The sequence below is a fragment of the Varroa destructor genome, unplaced genomic scaffold (assembly GCF_002443255.2).
Source record: "Varroa destructor unplaced genomic scaffold, Vdes_3.0 BEIS01000003.1, whole genome shotgun sequence".
Taxonomy (NCBI): domain Eukaryota; kingdom Metazoa; phylum Arthropoda; class Arachnida; order Mesostigmata; family Varroidae; genus Varroa; species Varroa destructor.
The window spans coordinates 32,430,402-32,453,727 of record NW_019211456.1 but is presented as its reverse complement, the minus strand read 5'-3'; the positions used below and the strand labels follow the sequence as shown (position 1 = coordinate 32,453,727).

Sequence of the window (23,326 nt, the reverse complement as noted above, 5' to 3'; positions counted from 1 at the left end):
TTTAAATTCGTAATTTTCATGAGATTTCACGAATTTTTTATTTTTCATTAATTAGTATTTATTTTTCATCCTGACAGAGTACTAACAATAACAGCGATAGAATTTTAATTAATTTAAATGTAGAGAATAATGGTCAGCCGTATAAAGCAAGAAAAGTACGCTGATGTATTGTCTACTGTTTTATATTAACATAAACATGCAGGTGATATATCGTGTGTTGAAAAGACCCTTCATTATCCAAGGTTTTAAAAGTTTGTTCTACTCAATGCCATTGTGAAAATAGGATCTGCTTTATAAGACGGTGTCGCATAGACCGTAGTCGTTTTACGTTAACTTCCGCACTGACCAGTGTCATTGTCTTTGATAAGCTCGATTTATAAATGGTTCTTTCAGTCAGTAGCTGCAACGAACCAGTGGATTCGCAGCAACGTGGAATATGGTCAAACACGTCATCCACGACCCAAAGGAAGCTCGTCAATAAACGTGTCCAGTTTGATGTGTTGTTTAGATTTTGGGGAAAGCATTGCCTGCCTGTGCCTAATGAAAATTTAGTGGGGTGCGGCATGGGAAAGACTAACAGAAAATGTTTTGCTTTCAAATTCGTACAATTTGCCTACCTGCTACGATACCAACTAGTTATATAATTAAGCTTGATGAATTCATATGCACCCTTTTTCTTCCAAGAGTTACGCTTTCTTTTAAGTACACCTTTTCCTACACTTGTAGAGTGTCATGTCTGCATCATGAAATATAGACGCATTGTATAGTATATCGTTGCTTTGTACAAAGCATATCCTTTCTTGTGCTGTTTTTGAATAAAGGCTCCCTTCCCAACTTCTTTCGAGTTTCCAGTATGGAATATATAAGGTAAATAGCCCCTGCTTTACGCAGTAAGGGTTTCACTAATGATTTGAGTTTGGTTTTATTTGTATGGATCCTTATGTTACACTTTTGTTTCATAAACAACTGCTCTATACACAATATGTAGGTCTTCATATATAAAGAAATAGATCGGCCACCAAAAGCGTCTTCTGAACTTTTTGGTGTATTAAAGAATTTCTACTAACCGAACCTTAGCAAGAGGCACAAGTTTTTGGCAGTACAGAGCTGTTCGATCTTTCCCTGGTGAGCGAGCTTGGCGTTCGCAGTTCTCCCGTACGACTTTTTGACTATGTTAGTCGGTGTCGCATGCTGATTCGACTCGAAATTAGGATAACAAGAGAAAGGAGTGCGATAGGTCAACAACTTTCGAACTTCTCCACAACGTCGATAATCTATGAGAGTACATGGCGGTCAAATAACAGTTCTTGCTGTGGATATTCTTGACGATTCCCTTCAAATTAAGAGACCTCTTTCGCGCTGTCCTTGGGTACGATAACTAGTGCTATAGCTCTTACCTCCGATCCTTGTCCGATTGTTGTGGAGATCGACATAGCGTGTTGTTTTTACTCACCATTTAGTCTTTATGCCTGCGTCTTTTAACTTGGTTTCCACGTCTACTTTGGACATGCATAAGCTCAGATAAATCTCTGCTTTGTCAGGAGTGTAATAAATGCGTCTGCATCGACAAAAAGTTACTGTTTAAACCGATTAGCTACAGCCACTGTCCTTTTTCAGTATCAAAATAAAAGGAGCAGGATAAACGTACTGCCTGTACAAATGCAAATGGAGTAATTATTAAAACTTGAATTCTATCTAAGAGCCTTCAAACGTATCGTTCTCGCCAGCTGTATATCTTTGCTTTACCCTTACTTCTCTACCAATTATTTTTCAAGTATTTTGCGATGATATATGTAGCACGTCCTGGTAAACACAGAAAAAGGAAAAAAGGAATACAATATTTTTAGCCTTTACGCAAAATTTTGTTTACTCTGGTTGCTCGCTCTTCTCTGTCTCCGTTCTGCACATGGCTACGCGATGACTCTGCTGACAATTCGGAAACTCCGTCAGTTTAGTGTTCTCCGGTATATACATGTACATAAATAATAGTACAGTAACTTTACATACTATACTCTTCCAGCGTAAGTAGTTCGTTCCCGCGTTCTGTTCCACTGCTTGACGTCATGCGCCGCTGAAAGTGTATCAGCACCACCGCCGTTACCATGGCCTTAACGGCTGTAATTGCTTCGACTCGACAACGACAAAATTAGGCACCACGAGATGCCTCTTTCCTATTGCATGCCGTTACCTGCTGTTATTTGCCTAACGTACACACGGACACTCTGTGGTTAACCGTCTGCGTCGATGGCAACAGGAAAAAACAGCCACAGGCGATACCAGACCAAGCTGGTGTCTGTTCGGCTCAGCCCTGCAACTAGCGAGTTGAAAGTACCAACAGTCGTTCTACGTCGGCCACTCTGCTGCCTGTTGGATTAAAAAGCAGCCCTTGTAGCAGTCCTTTTACGGCTATGTCGCTACGCAGATAAAGGTGAGTCGCAGCATCGTTCCGTAGAGCAGCTAGTGCAGCCCCAGACACGCTAAAAGAGCAGCAGAAACAACATGAACAGCGAGCCTACCGAGTCCATCGCACTTATTATACTATGCCTTCTCCCCTTCACTCTATCGCCACAGCCATAATCAACAATGAGTACAATTCAGCTACTACGGTCGTTCTGTTCTCGGAACATGGCCGATAAATGCGACAATCGCGCCTGTTAGCTAATGTTGGCTTGATGTGGGGCGTTTGCCGCATTGCATCGCTATGCGCAGTGCTAGATGCGGCTCTTCTTGTTGCCGCCACCGCCATTAGTTCCAATCCCGCACGATAAAGGCCTCGGCTTAGATGTACCATTACACTGATGTGTACGCACTTTGCAGTCGGCGATTCGCCGTCTTCTACTATTCCTATTGTTGCTGCAAATGCTTGAGGCCGCTAGCGGGCGAAAAGTGGCAAGCCACGACAACCGTTGATTGTTGAGCGCTTTCGCTGCGAGAGGTCGCATAACGGTAGACCGATGAATGGTAAATAAACGATCATGCGGAGGTGGACATTACTGCTATTTGGTTGTTAGACGCGAATTCCCGTTACAGTTTAGTGGGTAATTTATGTGCCTGCTAATGTTAGACACACGTGGCCCAGGTTTGAATCCGGGTAGAGACACACTTGGCTTCGTACTGAGAGTCAGGCATATGATGGAAAGCACAGCGATACTGACCGTAAAACGCGAAACGTAGAGAGGTTGTTGCAAGCGAATCCGGCGTACTTTGAGATTGATCACCTTTTAAACTGCGCGTCGCCATCACACGGAGGTTTGCTACTGAGTGTTTCAATCTTCTGGAAACTTGTTGATGAAAACTTGATGTTGGGCTTACTCCAGGAGAAATGCATTCAGACAGAAAAACATTAGCGAAAGCGTAGTATGCAAACGTTTCAAGAACAGAAATTTAGGTCTTAAAGACCAGCAATAAGGTGACCAGATGTAGGAATCCGAAGGGCAAGAGCGCATTGCCGCATTCGAACAGGGTTTCGCCAAAAACAGAGCTTGGAGTCTAAGGACTGTGTCGGCCAGAACCAACATTCTACATGTAACGTTTTAAAGATTTGTAGTCCAAATACTGAAGATACCGAAACTCAGTAAAAATTAATTTCCCGTGAATCGACTCCGGGCCAAATGTAAATGCACGTAATTTATTGCAAGTGTGATATGAGAAACATAAATCAGCCAAAAATTCGTTTGGAGCATAGACATAGGAGAACGCAATGATATCTATATCGCCAGCAGGAGAGACACTAGGAAAGAGAATGAATCGCTCTGGAGAGGAATCGAGTTCTCGGTGACTTCAAAGTACTCATCGAAAATGAAGTAATGCATGCCGCCCGAGTTTCTCAAGACATTCTAGTACTGCTATTACAGCAATCGAAAGCACGCAATCCTATAGCTTGATGATAATGCTAAACCTCATCGCTGTTTTAGTTACTTTCTAGATTCGGCAAAGGTGTATTCAATGTTAACTTTAACCCACTTATTCTCTCGATCTAAGTCCCTATGATTACGAGGCTTTCCATGTCCTAAAAAAAAGCAACTCACGGGCAAGCATATACCACTATTTAACTAGAGAAGCCATAGATATATAAATTAAATATAAGAATGCAAACGGCACATACATAGCTGCTCAGAAGCTGTAGCGCGCTGTGCCATGCGTAAAAAATAAAGGGGAGTACCTCTAACACACGATTTATTAATAAATTGTTCTAGCCTAACTAAGCAAAAGAATTCAAGTATTCAATTTAAAAGTCATTGGGTTCGCTATAACGTCTTTGTACTATTAATTCATTCGGAAAGCCACATCTTCTATGTCTCAAATGTTAAGTGTTGAAGTAGCAAGTGAAATAAAAGCAACTATCGAGAAGGAATGGGACAAATTCTTTTTCGCTGTTTATTAGCACGGGGCACGGACCAAAAAGTGCTTAAAAAAAACTGAAGTTTACAAGGTCACCGTATGTAACAATCTCGCACGATTGGAACAATTAACTAGAAAATGGCAATATGGTGATATTCATGATATAAGGAAAGGTTCATACGACGAGCGCCTGCATTAGGCAAATATCCACAATGAAGACGGGCATTCATTTGTGGGTCATAAGAAACAAGGCTTCAGTGGCGCAATTATGGTAAATGGGTTTAATCCTCGCAATAAACAAAATAATTTCTTAGGAAAAATAAGATGGCTCACGTTGCAGTCACTGATATAACAAAGGGCTGCATATAAATTAACATAACATAAACATGCCATCACAGACTTATATGCGATTGAGTAGACAATTCCTCCACTGTACAAAATCGGACGAATCGGGTGTCGCGTTATCTGCGAGATCTGTGTTTCAACTGATTCGAAGCAACATGTGTGAACTCCACTAATTGTATATTTGTAGAATTACACCATCGTCCGGTACATAAAGATCGCTTTATTTAGATCAGACTTAAATTAATCAGAGACAGAATATCTTTACTGGTGTGGAATGTATTTCCATGTGTTGCGGGAAACTGGGAAACTAATGCATGTATTTCTTCAGTTTTTCTTTCAGAAACTGAACGCTTATTAATTTCACAGTTCGAAGACCATGAAAAATACCAAAGATGATGCGCAGCGCTGCAACTGGTGCCTTTAGTTCGCCTCTAGGAGAGGATTTTCTACAGAAAAAATGGTTAGCAGTGCAAATCTTAGGAACAAACTTCCGCATATAAAAATTAGGAATGTATGGGATGATTCCTAGTTAACTTTTAAAATTAAATTCATTTATTACACGGAAGATACTGACAGTTTCTTGACTGATGTGGGTCGGATCGCTTCCTCTCAGGTTTCATGAAGGAGCACTCATATACATTTTTTGTATATGGGTAATAATTTTTTAATTAAGTTTGGGTTTTAGAGCAGAATTGCTTCGTACAAGCAAGTTGTTAAAAATTCATAGAAAGACTTCTCAGACAGGAGATCTGGTTAGATTCGCATTGAGGCAGACCGATAAAGACAAAGGTCGGTAGAGTCGGCAGGCACGAACGTTTCATAAACGCTCCTACAAACCCCACGCAGCAGGAAGGTTCCTCATAAAAAAGGAAGATGTTGAGGCTGCACTAGGAGATTTTGTACTTGATTGCAAAGCAAAATTTTCACACACTAGAAAATTTTCAGTCCTTATGGCGCCAAGCTTTGGAATGGAATTTCGTTAGACTAACGGTCTGGCAATTATTTTTTTGCGTACAAATCCGCTCTAATCTCTAAAGCTTGTGTAAAATAGGGGAATCGCAAGTAAAATACTAAGTATGTTTTTTTTCATTAACATTTCGCCGCCGAGTGATTGCCATTTACTTCGGGTGCGCAGTTTCTCGTTCAGATGACAAACTCATTTGAAATTATGCTTGCGCGAATCCGTAAATTTGATATTCTCCTTCGTAGTAACTCAAGGCAGTGACCCATTTAAGATCCTCAGCCGTTGAATATCGTGTTAATGACAACAAAAGGATTTATGCGGTCATTAAATTACATTTTTCATCACGTTTATATGCATCATAGCTATATAAACCACCACGGGGTCTAATACAAATTTACAGATTTTTTAACCTTCGTTTATTATGCCTTGTACAGAAACATATATGTTCGCTAGTTAACGATATTTTTTCCAACAGCTTTTGTTTAAAACTCCGTTGCTTCAAGTTTTTGAATTCTTTGACCCTCTTTTACCGACTCTTACCCTGTTACTTTGCTGCAGAACGAAAAAATTCGTTTGGTTAACATGCACGGAGTTGAATTGACATTGACCGTGTCGCGAACGCATGCGTTAAGCAATATACACAGGCGCCGCGTCTCAGAATTTGTGATCAACCAAATTCATTATTATGGTGCTGTAGCCGCCGATTATGATTTTACAATGTCCGCTGTAGCCTTACCTTGTTGTTGTACTCTTTTCAAACTTCTCTTTCCGAAAAACGTTATCCCATTGAACGATAAACAGTTATCTATTGCTCAAATGGCCCTAATAAAAGACAGAAAAAGGCGGTGTTCTTCCTTGGGTGGGAACAATGGCCGTAATCCCTGACGATCGAACCGAAAAAGATATCTTTGGCCCTGGCTTAATAAGTCGTTAAGTTATCATCCTTTTCTTAATATGCTTGTCACCGGTGCCCAGCAACAGCTTCTAATACTTTAATCGATGCCATGAAGTTTACGTTGCCCATAGGGAGTCGAGACAAGCGAACGAGGATTTTGAAGCGAAACCGTATCGCGAATTGTATTCTTTACTTACGTTTCATCGAGCACTTATATGATCGACCACCATTCGGCAAGAGCTAGATTAATATCGTTTCTACTGCATCCATATTGCAAGCCATCCCACTACGACTACCAAGTTGGGGGACCTGATTTAAATTTGTTGTGAGATGATGAGAATGAGCGTCTCCTGCACCAGCTGTTGACGTAATGGTAGCATATTAGCGTTTGTACTAATAAAACACCGGATATTTTATGACACTGAAGGAGGGAACTTGGATTTGGACGAATAAGGTATATTCAGTTGGTATAAAATTGAGTTTTTGATACTTTTTGGACACAATAAAAAGTATAAAATTCGCCGCATCAAAAAAGTACCACATTATCGATAACCTTAAGATACACGAAAGAAATTTTGTTTTCCAAACAGGCCCAAATTTTCTTGACACTACTGATATGTAGGATCCGGAAAGAAAAAGCTCAGTCAATCTCAGTGCGATAACATCCGTTTAACAGGTAGCAAACGGTGTCCAGTTTGACCTATATAACAGCTTTTATCAACATGATAGAAACGACCAATGTCACGTGGTGGGCTAGTTACGAAAAGTCTTTTTCAAGCACCCATGTATAATATTATACAGATTGCATAAAGTTATTATCATGCTCACGTCGCTGCAGATAAACTAACAATTAATACCTGTTTTTTTCAACATGTATATATATATAATAATGGTACTTAAAATTTATTAATATGGGAGCCTTATTGGAAAAATAAAAATCATCTTTATTTTTACAATTATTAAGTCACTTAAATCATTCAAAAATAAAAATATGATACTTATTTAATACATGATATTCTTCAAAATTATTATTTTTAGGCGATAATGCGCAATATCTCGTAACCGTATTGAGTTTTATCATGAATATCTTTTTATCATAACTGAAACTCAAATCAGATTACCAAAAGTAAATCTATATAGGATTTTCACTAAGGGTCTTGTAGAAGATAGTTACGAACGTTTGCTGTACTCTATGTATATATACTGGGCTTGATGAAAACCATGACAAGGCCACGAACATTTTCGACATTCCGCGTCCAGTATTCAACATACTCTTTTTTGCTGTGATTCATTTGTGCGTTAGTTGTACCCGAGCACGACTCCAGGAATTGTTAAGCACGCCCCTGAGATTCCAGAGCGGCTCAACTGTGTCTGGCTGTGAGTTGTAGGATGAATCCACGGCCTTACAGACCAACTCAGCGAACTTCTGGTCCGGTTTCACAGTAATATTAGCCTAAGACGTTATTAGAACTATGAATGAATAAATGTACCATAATTATATTGAGCTACAATAAGTGTAAACCATGCTGAACCATTAGTTTTTTTTATAGCTAAGAGGAAGTGGGCGTTACCTTACAACGGACTTTAAGGTTAGCCAACATATATCTATTATACAAGGATCAAATAAAGTGCTATGAGATCATTATAAACAAACACGTAGAAAGATAAATTAAAAATTAATTGAAATATTTAGGTGAGCACCACTGGTCGAATTTTCGCATTAGGAAATACTTGCATAGGGTAGCTAATAAGAAATAAATTTAAAACCTCCTTTAACTAACTTAAAACACTGCACTGCCGAGATGAACTTCCTCACCTCCCAAAGCGTCCAAGACCAAGTTCGATAAAGCGGTAATGCCTTTTCCTGTTTGACAAGATCTGCCGTTTGCCAGGTTTTTCCACCGTCTGCAGATACATCCACCTTAAAAATTTTACAAGTAAGCAGAATGAATTAATATGACGCAGTTCTCGATAAATGTCTTGTATGGTCTCGTAAACTTAGGTCCTACGTTGTGTTCTTATTACCTTCTATTTTGTTTTTTAATAATTAAACTTACCCGAACGATCTTTCTTCCTCCGCCAGACCAAGCGTAACCTCGAAAATGAATTTTTCCATCAATGACCTGGGCCTGAGTTCCATCCAGCGGATCGCAAATAGATGAGATCACAGGCAGCTCCTCGATTGCAGGCGCACTTTTGAAATCTACGGTGTCCCAATCTACGCTCGGACAGAAACCTAAGCAAGATTGACAAAACGAAAATTAACATATTGGGCAGATTTATTATTTGAAATGTGGCCATGTACTATTATTTGCGTTTGAAGTATAAAGTACACTTGCAGTCTTCTACATTGAGTACTATATGTGAATGTGTTCTGAATTGCAGAGTTACAATACAATTTAATACTTTACAATTTATCTATTATTTTATCTTTTATTCATATTTTAATTTGTTTATCTGTTTCAACAGTATTGCAACTTATGCAAGCTAAGAACGTGAATGCTAGAAAAGAAGGATCAGGCTTTTTCTTAGTATGTCTAGGTTCAAATTTAATTTTATTTAATGCGTTGCACTTTTTGCTACTCTAAGGTGTTGGCCACACTTCGATGAGACTTTTTGTATACTATCATGAGCACATTCACTTATGAACGGCTAAATGAAGTTAAGTAGCCCTCGGCACACAATAGAAATAACTTCCTCAGTATCTGTCTTGGAGTTTAGCCGATTACTTTAGTGACAACCTTGCAATCCCAACATCTGAAAATTAGGTTCCATGTGACCTACTAACGCTGTTTGAAATAGTCCACAGTCGATGAATTGAAACCCAGGTTATAGAATTTATGTCAAACACGCCACAGTAACGCACACAATTACCCAAACTTCCAAAGATACATAGGTAGACAACGGTGTAAATATTTATACTTATTACCTTTATAATCATTTTGCTGCCAGTGCGAGTCAGATTCGACTTCAGAAAGAGCTATCCTGCCTAGCCATTTAACGTTCCGTGCTCCCACAACTCCTGGTACAACCACTCGCACCGGAAAACCATGGTCTCGAGAGAGCACCTCTCCATTCATCTCGTACGCCAGTATCACATCACTATCGGGATTCAGTGCCTGAGAATAAGGATAAAGAAGCTTATTGCTCAAAATACTATAGTATCAAAATGATACCAATGAACTGTACGATACTACTTAAAAAATATGAAGACGTATATTCACATTCCGGAGAGGTACCGGTTTTTAAACTGTATATTCCAGATAAAATTGATATTGCCCCACCGCTCACTTCACCCGTATCGGACGTTTGTGACTCACCCGCCTGGCAGTCACTGAGGCCCCATACGCTTTACCGGTAGGATCGAGGTCGAGCCCGTCGAATATCACGTGATTTATCCGTGGATCGTGGAGATCAACACCCAGGTATTGCAGTACGTCGGTTAGGCGGGCTCCAGACCACGTGGCGTTTCCAATTGCGGCTGCACCCCAATCCAATCCTTTCACCTTCTTAATCTGAGCAAGAAGAGAAATACCAAAGTATAAATTGCTTATACAGTTATGTCTAATGACGGCACCCCTACGCTAATTTTTCATTTTGTTGCTTATATCAGGTCGTTAAAAGTATAATGACCACTACTGTTTCTTGCTTGCCGTTTTCATTTTCATCTTTATCTTTCAGAACTGTTTATATAGGTTTTTACAAAATTTAAACTTGGAGATAAATCTGTTGCGTAGCAAAGAATAGCAGTTTCAACAACTTTCATTTAACTTGACTGAAATTTAGAAGGCTATTGAAACACAAGCTTAGGTGTAGCGTGTACGACAAAAAATCCGTAGCTGACGGTTATAATTAAATGTGATTTGGGAAGTTTAAAAATAGCATTTTCGACTTATTAAGCATATGCTATTCGACTTTTCCGAGTTTGGCGAAGATCACTTGAGATTTCTTGACGAAGAGTCCTTTTAAAATTGTAGCTATAGAATTCTCATGGAACGTGAAAAACAAACTTTTGCAGCTTTTCGACATTAGCGAAAAAAAAATGTCTAGTAACTACGCTTCCTTTTCGTCCTACATACCCACCTTTAAAGCTTGAACCCAAAATAAAGTTTCATGATCCGAAAAATCAGAAATGCGAACTAATAGACAAAACTGGTCAATATTTTATTAAAATTCTAATATTTATGTGAAAGCGATATTAGAGCCGTGTGGTTGAAAGTTTATCATATGACATCAAATATTAAGCCATTTACTTACAGAGTCGTTCATTATTATTTTTAATAGCCTTCACGTTTTAAGTTTATCGTACAGAAACGCATAATTAGTTTTTCAAATAAGCGAACATTTTATATAAAACGAAGCTAGGGTCTCCAACATAAAACGTATTCATTGAGCAATGAAGAACCTTGTTTTGTTCCGATCGGCGATTTCCGGCGCACTGAAGGGTTGCCGTGATCGTGACCTTCGGGAATTTCGTTTTTAGCTCATCCAAGGTCAATTCTTTCGTGCCCTTTATGCCGATACCTTCGATTTCTAATTTATACTCTGAAGGATCAATTAGAGGGACGGGCAAATGGTTCCGAACATAGAAAAGAGAACTGGAAATAATAAGAAGGCAAATCAGGAATGATCTTATTTCCGCAATTGTAAAAAACGCTTATTATCATCATCATCATATTAATTAGTATAACTCTCAAACAGCACCTTAGCACCCTCTTAATTAGCATGAACACCGAGGCTCAATGCTTATTACATGTTCGTGCATACAGCCCGCGCTGTATATATCTGATGGACGCTGCCTGTACTAATTATGGTTCCAATCGAACCTATTATACGGTTGTGTCTGCTCACTCATGCAGACAGGCTTGGTGTAGCTGTTATATTGCTCTGTTTTACTTAACAATGTCAACGTACCATAGTTATTTCGTTAAACTAGCTTTATAATTATTTTAGCTTACTTCTGTTATTCGACTGTGCTGTATTAGTACTTCGTGTTTACAGGTTTAATCTCTAAAAATATACGTGAAGGTTATGTTCTCGGCATTCCGTTGTTTCGCTGCAACTATCCTATCCCGTCTATAACTAAACAGGTAATAAGATAGTTAATTAGATAACTAAACATTTTTTTAATGTTTAGACTTTTTTAAAGTCTAAAAATAAAATTATCAAAATAAATACCATACTTAATAAATTACCATAAATACGTAAATAACAATATTTTCCCAGTTGAACAGTAGAGCTTATAGAATGTTATTTTACAGCAATATTCTTACGAACGTATATGCCAAAAAGGCACAACCATTATAATCCTTTTTAAGGCAACAATGGAGTCGTTCTGGATATATCGCTATATATATAGTCGCTTCGAATATATGTATGAGCAAATTTTTTTTCGTTTTAGAGAATATGTCATTACAATTACTATCGTACTTGTAAACATAACAACCTAATGAGCGGTACGGCCAAACAACACAACATAATACTGGATTCACAAAAGTGCTGCTAAAATATCCTTCGTTTGTCGGTTAATTCTCCCATATGATCTGGCTTGTGAAATATTAATCTGCCTGTCTGCAGTACATACGTCAAAGCTTAGGGCATCCGAACAACAGGTTGTTCTTTGTAGGCGTTTTAAACTTTTTAAACAAAATCAAATGCTGGTACGTAGTGCTATGAAGGCGTTTGAATACCATGCTGTGGGTTACTGCCGAGCGTACCCGTCATCCATACGGTTTCATGACAGGCAAAAATGCGTCCATGATAGTATCGCGCCAATCTAGCCCCGAACAGATTGGTGAAGAATATGATATCTTACACGAGTCATGGCGGGTCGTTTTGAAAAGCCCTTTGAACACGAAAAAGTTCATCGCATTGATTGTGCCAAAAGACCTGAATTTTGAGTGAATTTATACCCATCAAAAATTATCTCATGAAAAAGGCACTTACAGAGAAGCCGGACGGGCGGCTACATTAACTAGATTCAGGCGTACTAAAGAGTAGTATTAAAGTATTTTAAGAAGGCTTTATAATGCTGTTCTTTTGGGCAAAACATCTGTCTATGATCGAGGAGATCTGAGAAGGACAATGAGAGATCTTTTTTTATACGATTGAGTTTAAAAGCGATTCTCAACTCGGAAAAATTGGTACCGCACCTGCATTGAGTTCAGCGGCGAATAATAATTGCTTCGAAAAAAACAATAACTGCGGTTTAGAAAATTGAAGCATGTGCAGTTAAATTTTCGATACCTGTTTGGACCAGGTTGTATATCAATGTTAAATGGCATCAATCTGTGTTGTATTGTAATTTGAAGTTTATGGCTATACCTTAGAATATTTTCAAAGTTTAGTACACTATTATACATTTACAGACTTGTAGTGTATTATTATATCTCTCTACAAACGAAAGCATAATTTCTTTCAAAAATGCCTACATCGTCAGTGTACAAGCTAATGTATAAGAATGAAGCCGCTGCATTATTAAGCTTGATCATCTTATAAAAATCTGTAAAGTAAACATTATCACCAGTGTCTGCGGATTACAATATTAGCATAATCTATTGGAACTAGAGAAAGTTAATCGAATACTGAAAGTTTCATACTTTGGGGTATGAAAGTCGTCAGCCAAGATTTGAAGCGGTGGTTCAGCATTAAAGGGCTTCAATGAAGCAGGCTTTAAAGCTTTATGCCTCGGTGGATCGCTGTCGTATGGGTCGTTTATGGTTTCTAATGAGCTACGCGTCTCCTCTAAATTGCCTATACGGTATTCTTCCAACAAGTCGAGAATCTGTAAAAAAAAAAGCATTAATATATACTTTTCGTGCACATAAAACATACTTACGAAAAAAATTATGGAAACTTAACATCTAAACTACTTTTGAAAGCTCATTATTGCAGTAGATATCGTTAAAGAAAATCAGCAACGGCGCTAGATATTCTACTCCGCATATGTTCTATTCCATTTGTAGAGTCGAATATTCGTACCTCCTTCTTCTTATGTACACCGTATATGTCCCAAAATGGGTCGACTGCTCCGCCAGCTCCCAGTAGAATATTCTCTCCTCCAGGATGTTTGTCAATAAAATCAGTAATATCGTAAACGCCATCTCGAAACGTTACCCAGACGCGGTCCTCCTTTGTGACATGTTTTGCCACTTCAGCAACAGAGTACTCCTTGTAACCAAAGACTCGCTCCCCAGGAACCCTCTTGGAATAGGTTGCAGCTGAAAGTATCAACATTGAATTTCAACTTCAAATTTACTGGCACATTCATACAGCAAATAGAACTCCTGCACTATCCGTAATTTAGTACATCTAAACTGAGCTTCGATAATTTTTTTATTTTAGAACAGAGGTGAGACACAGAAATAAGAAAATAGACGTTGCTTCCTTTTAATGCAGTTTGTCATTCGTTGCGTGTACTTTAGAGTATTGCAGTGTTTACGGACAACTCTGAACGGCTGTTAAGCTTAAAGTTAACACATCCCTCCAATTCTCAAGAACCTAACAAAAGTTTCAAGTTACTCATATATAGGTGAGCTCTGGAATAAAAAAAATTAAGGTGCTAACTATTCTCTGCCTACGTTTGCGGGACATATGGGGAGATCGGTGATCGAGCGACACCATTGCGTCGAAGTTGCGAGCGGAAAGAACTCGGTACATTGTTGAAAACAATTCAACAGAGAGCACGCTGATAAAAGATGTACCAATCAAATTGTTTCTCCAGCTTGTAGAAACTTAGCAAAAGAGAACGCACGCTTATCGATAATGTTGGACCTAATCAAGCGAAGAAACCTGTTTCGGGTTTCACGAGTTCATTGACCACGATTGTGACTACGTTGCTGAACTCATCCTTAACCTATCGATGGTCACGCTGACAACCTCATAATTTAAGACGAGCTGTAAGCTAATTTCTGCTGCGCTGTGCTAGACAGAGAAACTAATCGCGCGACACATGTCTCTGAGACCTCCTTACAACTTCCTAAAAGACAGGTGTGGACGAATTCTCACGTCTGCCCGTCAGCAATACCTTATTCCACAGAAAAATAAAGTTAATGGTACAGGTAGGAATAAAGCCAGACGAATAGCTGCACAAAGAGTGATTTGTATCGTGTCCTATTAATTTCACAGTGCTAATAGGGCATTTCACGGACTGCGCTCTTGTTAACAAACACCTGTTATACGCAAGACGCAGGAGGCGGAGTTCTTCATGTTCTAGGTGTGGCGTTCACTGGAGCAGGCTTAGTCGAGCAAGGCGACAAAATTAGACTTTATCCATAACAAATACTTAAACAGTGCGGCTGATATTTTCCCCTATTGGACAAGTCGGTTCAATGCCTGCTTACAGCAAAGGCACCAGGCCCCAAACGGAGGTGATACGCGCCTTAGCGTCCTCCTGAAGGAAAAAGACAGTCTGGGGGAGGGGGGAAGGGCAAGGTGCTTCACCCTTACCGCATGCGACACACAACTTTGTCGCATCGTATCTGTCATAAACCAAAACCAGTGGTTGGACACAAAGTCGTCACTCATTTGGCACTGCAAGAGAAGATTTTAGTAACGCTTCCACAGTGTGGCGTTTCTCGAAATACGCAGCATATAATCATGGCTATTCTTTGAGAGAACAATAGATAATGGAGTTAAACCGTTCGTTTAACCAACTGCCATAGTACAGGGCGATAACTTAAGTCCATTGCTGCTTTTCACTGTTAAATAATTTGCCCTTTCGAGTTCAAGATTTAGCAAAAAACTGGCAAAACGCTGCCTTATGCCGACGATCTTGACTGGAGGGAGTCTGTTTTATGTTTAGCAAGCTCACGTAAAGCTTTCGTTGTAGATGTATAAAACGGAACTGGTGATCGCGCAAGACGAAGGTTTAAAATTCCGTCATAGAGGCCGTCTCATTGGTACCGACGCTTTCATATACCTAAGATGATTTCAGCGTCGTGCGGCAGAGCTTCTGCAGCGTACATTACGAAACATGTGCGACGAATGATGGTGGAAAGTACGGGTACACGAATTTTTTCCAGACTTTCTCAACAAACGGCGCTGGCATTCTTTGAAACGTAAATGTTCCCGGTAGCTTCCTAAGAAATCCAGGTAGCGCGGAAACACCTCTCGTTGGCGCAACTTGAAAAACTCGAGCAAAGCAAATATGCTTTTCTAAAACGCGTTATCGGATTGTAGCGCTTATCGTTGAATAGATATGTATACCTATTAGATGGCACACCGTTATCTGTGGAGCATCTGAGACGCAGATTATATTTTCTTATATTTTCTGCTTATTTGGAGTTCATCGATATGTAGGGGAAACCAATAGCTTAGATCGATCTCCACTTAATTACATAGACGCAATGACTGATAAAACCTAAAAAGGGCCGAATAAAATCAACTGAAATATCGTTATACATTTCTCAGTACCCGAGTTTTACCATTTCATATGCTATGCTGGGTTTTTATTTGCCAGATGTTATGTGCGTTTATGCAAATTGTGATGGAATATGTCGTAGCGTGCGGCGTTTACAATATCTTCCTTGAGCAGTATTTTTGGTTAGCATTCCAGTTTTTAACCATGAACTTCATACGTTCATACAACACAATTGTGTTTTTATAGACATAATATTACCTTATTAAATACTTTCATAAAACTTTCGATGACAACTCAGTTACTGACATGAATCGAGCATTCAGCGACGCTGAAATACTCACCCACTAATGGACGACGTCGATAGTGAGCATAAAGGGTGCCTCCTAGGACAACACCGCTTAAACCTAGCGCCCAAAGGCGCTTGCCACCATGATTCTCAGCAGTGTGTTCGCAATGCGATCGACGACCCGAGTAATGATGTGCCCGAATGCAAACCGGGCCACTCCATCTATCAGTGTAAAGCCATAATGTTAGAGGGTGGTGTAAGCTTCCACTACTTTTTCGAAGGTTATTACTTATGTACTCAGCAATGTGATAACTTTATACGGCTTAGAGACAATACTGTTTACTCCACAAATAAACGTTTGGATGATCCTTTGTGAGAATTTTTTAATCATGGTCCATATTTTTTTTTCACACTCTTGACCCTTGGTCGTGCTTTGTATACAGTAAATTATTTCGTTTAAGCTACAGTTGTCTTCGAAATAGTTTTCTGAAAACGCACAGTTAGTGGGCACTGAATGACATCAAAGCAAACACAGACAACCTATACTAACCTATTAGATCTAGATATAGTGAAATATGAAGCTCACTTTTGTGAGAAGCATTTTTGAGTCAAAGACCATGATGAAAGAGAAAAAATACTCTAGAAATGATAATTAGTATGCTCAACTCCATTTTATGATAACACACCTTGTCTACTACCTTAAAAAAGCTCATTCAGTAAATCGGTAACTCTGCTCCACTGAGCGCTCTGGATAGGTTACAGATCATAGAGATAGCTAGAAGCGTATTTTAGCTTGTTATGTCATTGCATGTAAACAATTTAGAAAATAAGGAAATGGGAAAAAATAGGGTATATACATGCTACAACAAGCAAGCTCATACCATCGATATTGTAACATTTTTTCCCAGGTCTGTGAATCTCGCTGAGTGTTTTAGCGGCCATCTCATTACATGTAAGTGTACCAACTGCGAAGCGCCACGTAAAATTAAATGCTATTAGTATCTATAGTAGTGCCTCTTGTCAGCCTTTTCAATATACAACAACATTTTAGCATAGCTTACAATGTCGAAAGTAATAGACACCAATTTAAAATTTAGCATTAATTAAGTTTAATAATTGTTTCTATTGTGATGCAAATACTGGTGAGTTCACCAGAAGAACAACGATTGTAATGCATTCGGAAGGCATTTTACTTGAAAGGCCGAGACCGGCAGAATAATATGCTATCAAGTGCCGATCTTGTTTGATCAATTGACTGTAAATACAAGTAATTTAAGGATATTGACACTCGAACCCTATGTCCAAATTACTACAATAAAAGACTATTATATCGAACGAAAACTCCCGACATTCGGACATGCCTTTGAAAATGGCCAATGGTGCCTTCTCAGACGAGGAGCATTCAGGGCTTTTAACATTGGAAAAAATTGTATCTGGTAAATTACATGGGCTACCAAATACGGGCTCAATTCAATTCTTAAACTCGATACAAATTTGGCATTTCCAGATAAATACAGTAATTTTATAGTTGCAAAGAATCCATAGCGGAATATAAACAGAGCTACAGTGTCTTTTCGTATGATTGCTTTTTCAAATATTGTGAAGTTATTTAAATAACGTAAAAACTTTACATTAATATTAAAAGATTAATATTAAAAGCGCAAGTGCTTCTACAGACCGCCTCAGTTAGGAATAGAAATAAATGGGAGACGAAGGTTGCAGTCAACTCTTAGTTAGATCAACAACTAGGTCCAAATGTTTATGAAAATGAAAAAAGTGTCAAAAAATATTTGTTATTAACTCATAACCTAAAAAAGTTAACTAGTGTCTGATTAAAACATACAGCTTACTGATATAGTTCGCAGAACAAAAGTTCAATTGGCAAATAAAAAGATGAAATATTCATCGCTATTATTTTGTTTACTTCGCTTAAAGAGAACGTTTACTAATTTGTAATTTAACCGTTATTTTTATAGTTCACAGCAAACAAATTGATACAGAAGAATCAGGCACTTGAGGAACGGGACAGTACTAGCATTTATAGCGATACAAAATACTGACAGACCTGCTTTCTATTGCATCTAGAAAAGAATCATGAAAAAAACTGGGGAGGCGCTTTCGTTGAATAAAGTCCCTGCGGAGCATCAAAATTGACTCACCTCTTTAAAGAAACAATTTTGTTTAACATGGTTATTCAATCGTAAGAAAATGTGTTTCTTGTAATAATATCCTGTAATAATAGAATCACTGAATGACTGAGACCACATACCTTAAATTAAAGTTTTAGCGAAGTTCCAAATGTCAAAGTAAGACAATAAACAACTATTCCAAACTTTGTTTCAGACAGCGTCAACAATACATACATCCGGATGGATCTCTTAGCTGTAAATATTTTCCTGGAAGCGAGTTCCAGTCCTAGTGACTATATCAACGTGCTCCAAACTGACCAAAACAAAGCTCTGTCCGCTTACCCGTAACATCTGCCTATCGGCAGCCGTTGCCGCGCCACTCGCGCGCCTTGTGACATTACTCCCCACCAGTATATTGCTGCTGTACTCATCGTTGTACCTCAATAATTAATACTGATCTTCTTTGCACAGGTACATTCGCGCTGCCGCTAGCAACAATAGCGCTCAACAACAGTCTGGGCGTTACCGCAGTTTTGCTAGTAAACAACTAATATTAATGTCATTAACGCTGTTTATCTGGAGTTTTTCTGGTAGCGGTGATCAGCTCACCCACCAACGGCACTGTACATTGACGCATCAACCATCATGAAGAAGCGCGATATTATGGTACGGTGAGCAGTCATCACCTATTTAAATCTGTCGTCTGCTACCATTTCTTCGTAATCATCGAATGCTCTCTTTGGAACAGCTGCTGCGCCAGAAAAATATGCACTGAACGATACAGCACCTAAATCGGAGGGGACGAATCGCACGACAGCCTGCAGACCAACCGCCCAATAGACACCTATTGCCATAGCACGCACAATCAAAAGCGCAGCATTTATTGTGTTGTTGAGAAAAATTAGATTGATTTGAAACCTCCCGCGTGTCCATTATCGTCGTATATTCGAACCCGCCGTTAATGGACTACATGCCACAGCACAGTACAATCTAGAAGAAGCGAAATCGTCTGCGATTTTATGTTGATGTACACTGAGGATCTTACGCGTGTGGTGAGTGGTGCGGTGGAACGTTCGTTGCGTTGTATCGACGCGAGTCAACTCTAAGCGATAGATATTTGAAGATCTCAACGATAATGGCAGGAAATGCGACAGCTGCTTTAGCCGTCAGCGGCACCCGATCAACGGGTGAACCAGTGAGAACTCAAAATGGTAAGTAGCTGTGGGAGCCTCGTTCCGATTCCGGGGTTTGTTTTGTACTACTGAATTCGTCAGGATGATAGGTTCAGTGGCGGCACGTGTACCGGTATACCGTGATTTGAATTGAAGCCTTGATGAAATAAATATTTGTGGTTACTAGTGATACAAGACTATGTGTTAATATCAATAGGTGAGTTAGGCGCTATATGATCGTGACTGTAAGCATATGAAAAGTATAGGCTTGTTTTCTCGCTGTGTATGGGTAAGGCAAGCCCGTATATGGGCATCGGACAGTTGGAATTATGAGAAGGCGCGGTTGACGCCAACTAAGGCTCAGCGTGCGGTGCGCTACTAAAAAGTTGCGTTAATGTAAGGCATACTTAACTTTCAGTTAAACCACAGTGCAGGAAGACAGGCGTACTGTATTACACAATGTATAATGATAGGAGGACTAACGTAGGAAAAAGCGGGGGTGTTTCAAAGACAGTGCTGGGATGGTCGCCTGCCGACTCCTGGTTGAAAGCAATAGCCATGGATTGGTCCTATGATAATTCCCTTTGATATGTATCTCTCAGAGAGTCATTCCTTAATATGAATATAGTTATCGCACGTGAAATTTAAAAAATTGATTCTGTATTATATATATATATATATATAAGGTTCGGTACCGCGAATCTTTTGTGGCGGTTAGCTTGTCATTAGTTAAAATTGTTGTGCGAGTATTACGGTAAACAGTATATGGTTTAGAATTATTTCCAGTTATGCCAAGAGCATAGTTGTCACAGGGTTTTATTGAATATTTTGAAAACTGAAAACTAATTGATGTTCTGTCAATTTGTAATTCAAATGGACTAGACATGTAGCTTAAAAAATTGCATGGATGTTTAGTCTTCTGAGATAAGTGTTATGACTTTGCTGTCGGCCAAAAATAATGATAAATCTGACAAATGTTTCTACGAATGCATACCATCCGCAAAAGGTCAACACTGTACCGGATGATCGTACATTATATGTAGGCAATATACTATTAAACCCACTACCAAATGATCAATTACTTAAATAGTGCGCGTTAAATACAGGAAGCAGCATTTTTAATATAACCCTTTATTTATTAGTTCTATATAGTTGTTTTTCAGAAATGTTCTTCTCATTAAATTGTGTGTCTGAAAAGGCAACTTAATTAGTCGTATTCTCTTAAGCTTTGGCAGCCAACTTTATGGCAGATATTTTTTCCTCTTTCAATGTACAAAGCGAAGCGTGAGAGTGCAGACCAGGTTTAATTTGTCATATAATACGATCTATGTATATGCATGCTTGTTACTGTGTGGTAAGAAACGCATAAAACTGATGGATCAGTATTACGTGTAAGAAAAAAAAACTTTAAAAACGGCCATATGTTAACTGAAACAATCGAGTTTATCTTTTTTTCATTTAGTGATGGCAGCTGCGTCGATCGCTAACATTGTCAAGAGTTCGTTGGGCCCTGTGGGCCTCGACAAAATGCTGGTCGACGATATCGGTGTAAGTAATACACTTTTAGTCGTTCGAGGTGTTCGTTTGTTTTCTTCGAAACAATTATACCTAAATGTTATGCGGCTTCACTTGAACTAGTGGCATGTCTGTAGATTATGCTATATAATAGATAACGGTGTTACAACTTTGAAGTCAGTGTTTCTGTCTGCGGGTTTACGTGTTGCAAAAAAACACCACACCAATTGAAATCAAATTGTGATGTTCGTTTAATATCTGTATATATATTTTCAGGATGTAACAATTACGAATGATGGAGCCACTATTCTGAAGTTGCTTGAGGTGGAGCACCCAGCAGCAAAAGTCCTTTGTGAATTGGCTGATCTGCAAGACCAAGAGGTTGGTGATGGAACAACCTCTGTGGTTATTATTGCTGCTGAGCTACTCAAAAATGCGGATGAACTCGTCAAACAGAAAATTCACCCTACAACTATTATTGCCGGCTACCGACTTGCGTGTAAAGAGGCCTGCCGCTTTATCCAGGATCATCTCACTACGACAGTCGAGGAAGTGGGTCCAGAATGTCTTGTAAATGTGGCTAAAACCGCAATGTCCTCTAAAATTATAGGTCCTGATTCAGACTTCTTTGCAAAAATGGTTGTTGAAGCTGCCCAAGCTATCAAAGCCAGTGATGGTAAAGGTGGCTTTAAGTACCCCATCAAGACCGTTAACGTACTGAAGGCCCACGGCGCATCGACACGGGAATCAGTACTTGTGCACGGTTATGCTCTTAACTGCACGATTGCTTCACAGGCAATGCCGAAGACTGTAAACAACGCGAAAATCGCCTGTTTAGACTTCTCTCTCCAAAAAGCCAAGATGCCAATGGGTATTCAAGTGTTGGTAAGTGAACCAGAGAAACTTGAGGCTATTAGACAGCGCGAGATGGACATCACTAAGGAACGTATCGCTAAGATTCTCACCGCTGGAGCGAATGTGATCCTTACGACTGGAGGTATTGATGACCTGTGCCTGAAGTACTTCGTTGAGGCAGGAGCTATGGCTGTACGACGTTGCAAGAAGCAGGATCTACGTCGTATTGCAAAGGCGACTGGAGCCAGTTTGCTGACGAGTCTGTCTAACCTCGAAGGTGATGAGACCTTCGAAGCTGCTATGCTCGGAGAAGCGGAAACAGTTGCTCAGGAGCGAATTTGCGACGATCAACTCATTCTCATTAAGAAACCTAAGGGTAAGTAAACTTCAGCTTTGTAAAACGAGAATAGCAGATTGTTGTTGTATAATTACCTTACGTTCCTAGCCCGAGCTATTTATAAGTGACGTTTGAAAGCCCAAACTTGTTTAACAACACGTCAAAACGCGCAGTCGACCAAAAACAGTAGACGAAATTTGACATACACAGAGTGGTTATGGCATTTGCAATCGGGTATGTGAGGCCCAGTGGTTTGTATGCGTGAATCTGTTCTTTATTCTAAATGAAGTGATATTCCTCAACATCACAAGTCTTAACAGAGTGAAAGCGGTTCAGGATAACAACCTGGCAAGTGTAAAAATGCTCGACTCGACGAATGTATTATGTGAATCTTACGCTTTCGACCCGTTTTTTTACTTCAGTTCACTCAGCTGCCTCCATTATTGTACGTGGCGCCAACGATTTCATGGTCGATGAGGTCGAACGTTCTGTGCATGACGCGTTTTGTGCCGTCAAGCGTGTACTTGAGTCGAAGACCGTCGTGGCTGGTGGTGGGTCCGTTGAGGCCGCACTGTCTATCTACCTTGAAGGATATGCCACTCTACTGAGTTCGCGGGAACAGCTTGCCGTAGCTGAGTTTGCCCGATCACTCCTTGTTATTCCAAAAACGTTGGCTGTTAATGCAGCTAAGGATGCCACCGATCTCGTCGCAAAACTCCGTGCGTACCATAACTCGGCGCAGACGAATGCTGAACAGCACGGTGCCCACAAATGGAGCGGTCTGGATCTGATCGAAGGCGGCGTACGTGACAATCGCGCAGCCGGTGTTCTCGAGCCAACGATGAGCAAAATCAAATCCCTGAAGTTCGCAACCGAGGCCGCTATCACCATTCTTCGTATCGACGACCTCATCAAACTGAATCCAAACGACAAGCGAGGGGCAGCGGATGAGGACGATTGCCGTTAAGGCCATATATCTATTTAGATTGTTTCTGGTTAGATATGAGAAATACGAACTAAGAAGCGCAAACAAACTTGAACTTCAATCAAAAGAAGGAATACATAAAATATAATTTCATTTAAGATTATACATGAATAAGGAAATAAAATAATTACTATCCATTCA

At 39.5% G+C, this 23,326-nt stretch overlaps 2 protein-coding genes and 1 long non-coding RNA gene across 4 annotated transcripts; 2 read left to right on the top strand and 1 right to left on the bottom strand.

The window, feature by feature from the left end:
• The first annotated feature begins 2,209 nt into the window (after nucleotides 1-2,209).
• Nucleotides 2,210-8,076, top strand: LOC147756830 (uncharacterized). The gene is made up of 3 exons (XR_015324567.1): nucleotides 2,210-2,428; nucleotides 5,015-5,146; nucleotides 7,849-8,076. It is a non-coding gene; the product is annotated as an uncharacterized LOC147756830 (long non-coding RNA).
• Nucleotides 7,466-19,009, bottom strand: shop (sulfite oxidase). Of its 2 annotated transcripts, none has more exons than XM_022800283.2 (10): nucleotides 18,664-19,006; nucleotides 16,248-16,414; nucleotides 13,527-13,765; nucleotides 13,145-13,329; nucleotides 10,951-11,143; nucleotides 9,866-10,060; nucleotides 9,475-9,664; nucleotides 8,603-8,781; nucleotides 8,362-8,466; nucleotides 7,466-7,998 (listed from the first exon to the last, which is right to left on the bottom strand). In XM_022800283.2, the coding sequence occupies exons 1-10, from the start codon at nucleotides 18,750-18,752 to the stop codon at nucleotides 7,834-7,836; spliced, it is 1,707 nt and encodes a 568-aa protein (XP_022656018.1). In that variant the 5' UTR covers nucleotides 18,753-19,006; the 3' UTR covers nucleotides 7,466-7,833. The 2 variants fall into 2 exon arrangements, with proteins under 2 accessions (XP_022656018.1, XP_086840835.1); XM_086984709.1 differs by having other exon boundaries at nucleotides 7,859-7,998; nucleotides 8,327-8,466; nucleotides 18,664-19,009.
• A 170-nt stretch (nucleotides 19,010-19,179) lies between these two features.
• On the top strand, nucleotides 19,180-23,326 carry CCT1 (chaperonin containing TCP1 subunit 1). The gene is made up of 4 exons (XM_022800284.2): nucleotides 19,180-19,532; nucleotides 20,956-21,041; nucleotides 21,285-22,239; nucleotides 22,623-23,326. The coding sequence occupies exons 1-4, from the start codon at nucleotides 19,457-19,459 to the stop codon at nucleotides 23,165-23,167; spliced, it is 1,662 nt and encodes a 553-aa protein (XP_022656019.1). The 5' UTR covers nucleotides 19,180-19,456; the 3' UTR covers nucleotides 23,168-23,326.

What these genes read in the sequence shown, in the direction of transcription:
- shop (XM_022800283.2), bottom strand. Translation starts at nt 18,752, where the DNA reads ATGAGTACAGCAGCAATATACTGGTGGGGAGTAATGTCACAAGGCGCG. An exon ending in GCAGCAAAATGATTATAAAG is followed by an intron (nt 8,782 to 9,474) that starts GTAATAAGTATA and finishes AATCTTGCTTAG; the next exon opens with GTTTCTGTCCGAGCGTAGAT. An exon ending in GAGGAAGAAAGATCGTTCGG is followed by an intron (nt 8,467 to 8,602) that starts GTAAGTTTAATT and finishes AAAATTTTTAAG; the next exon opens with GTGGATGTATCTGCAGACGG.
- CCT1 (XM_022800284.2), top strand. Translation starts at nt 19,457, where the DNA reads ATGGCAGGAAATGCGACAGCTGCTTTAGCCGTCAGCGGCACCCGATCA. An exon ending in TGCTGGTCGACGATATCGGT is followed by an intron (nt 21,042 to 21,284) that starts GTAAGTAATACA and finishes ATATATTTTCAG; the next exon opens with GATGTAACAATTACGAATGA. An exon ending in TCTCATTAAGAAACCTAAGG is followed by an intron (nt 22,240 to 22,622) that starts GTAAGTAAACTT and finishes TTTTTACTTCAG; the next exon opens with TTCACTCAGCTGCCTCCATT.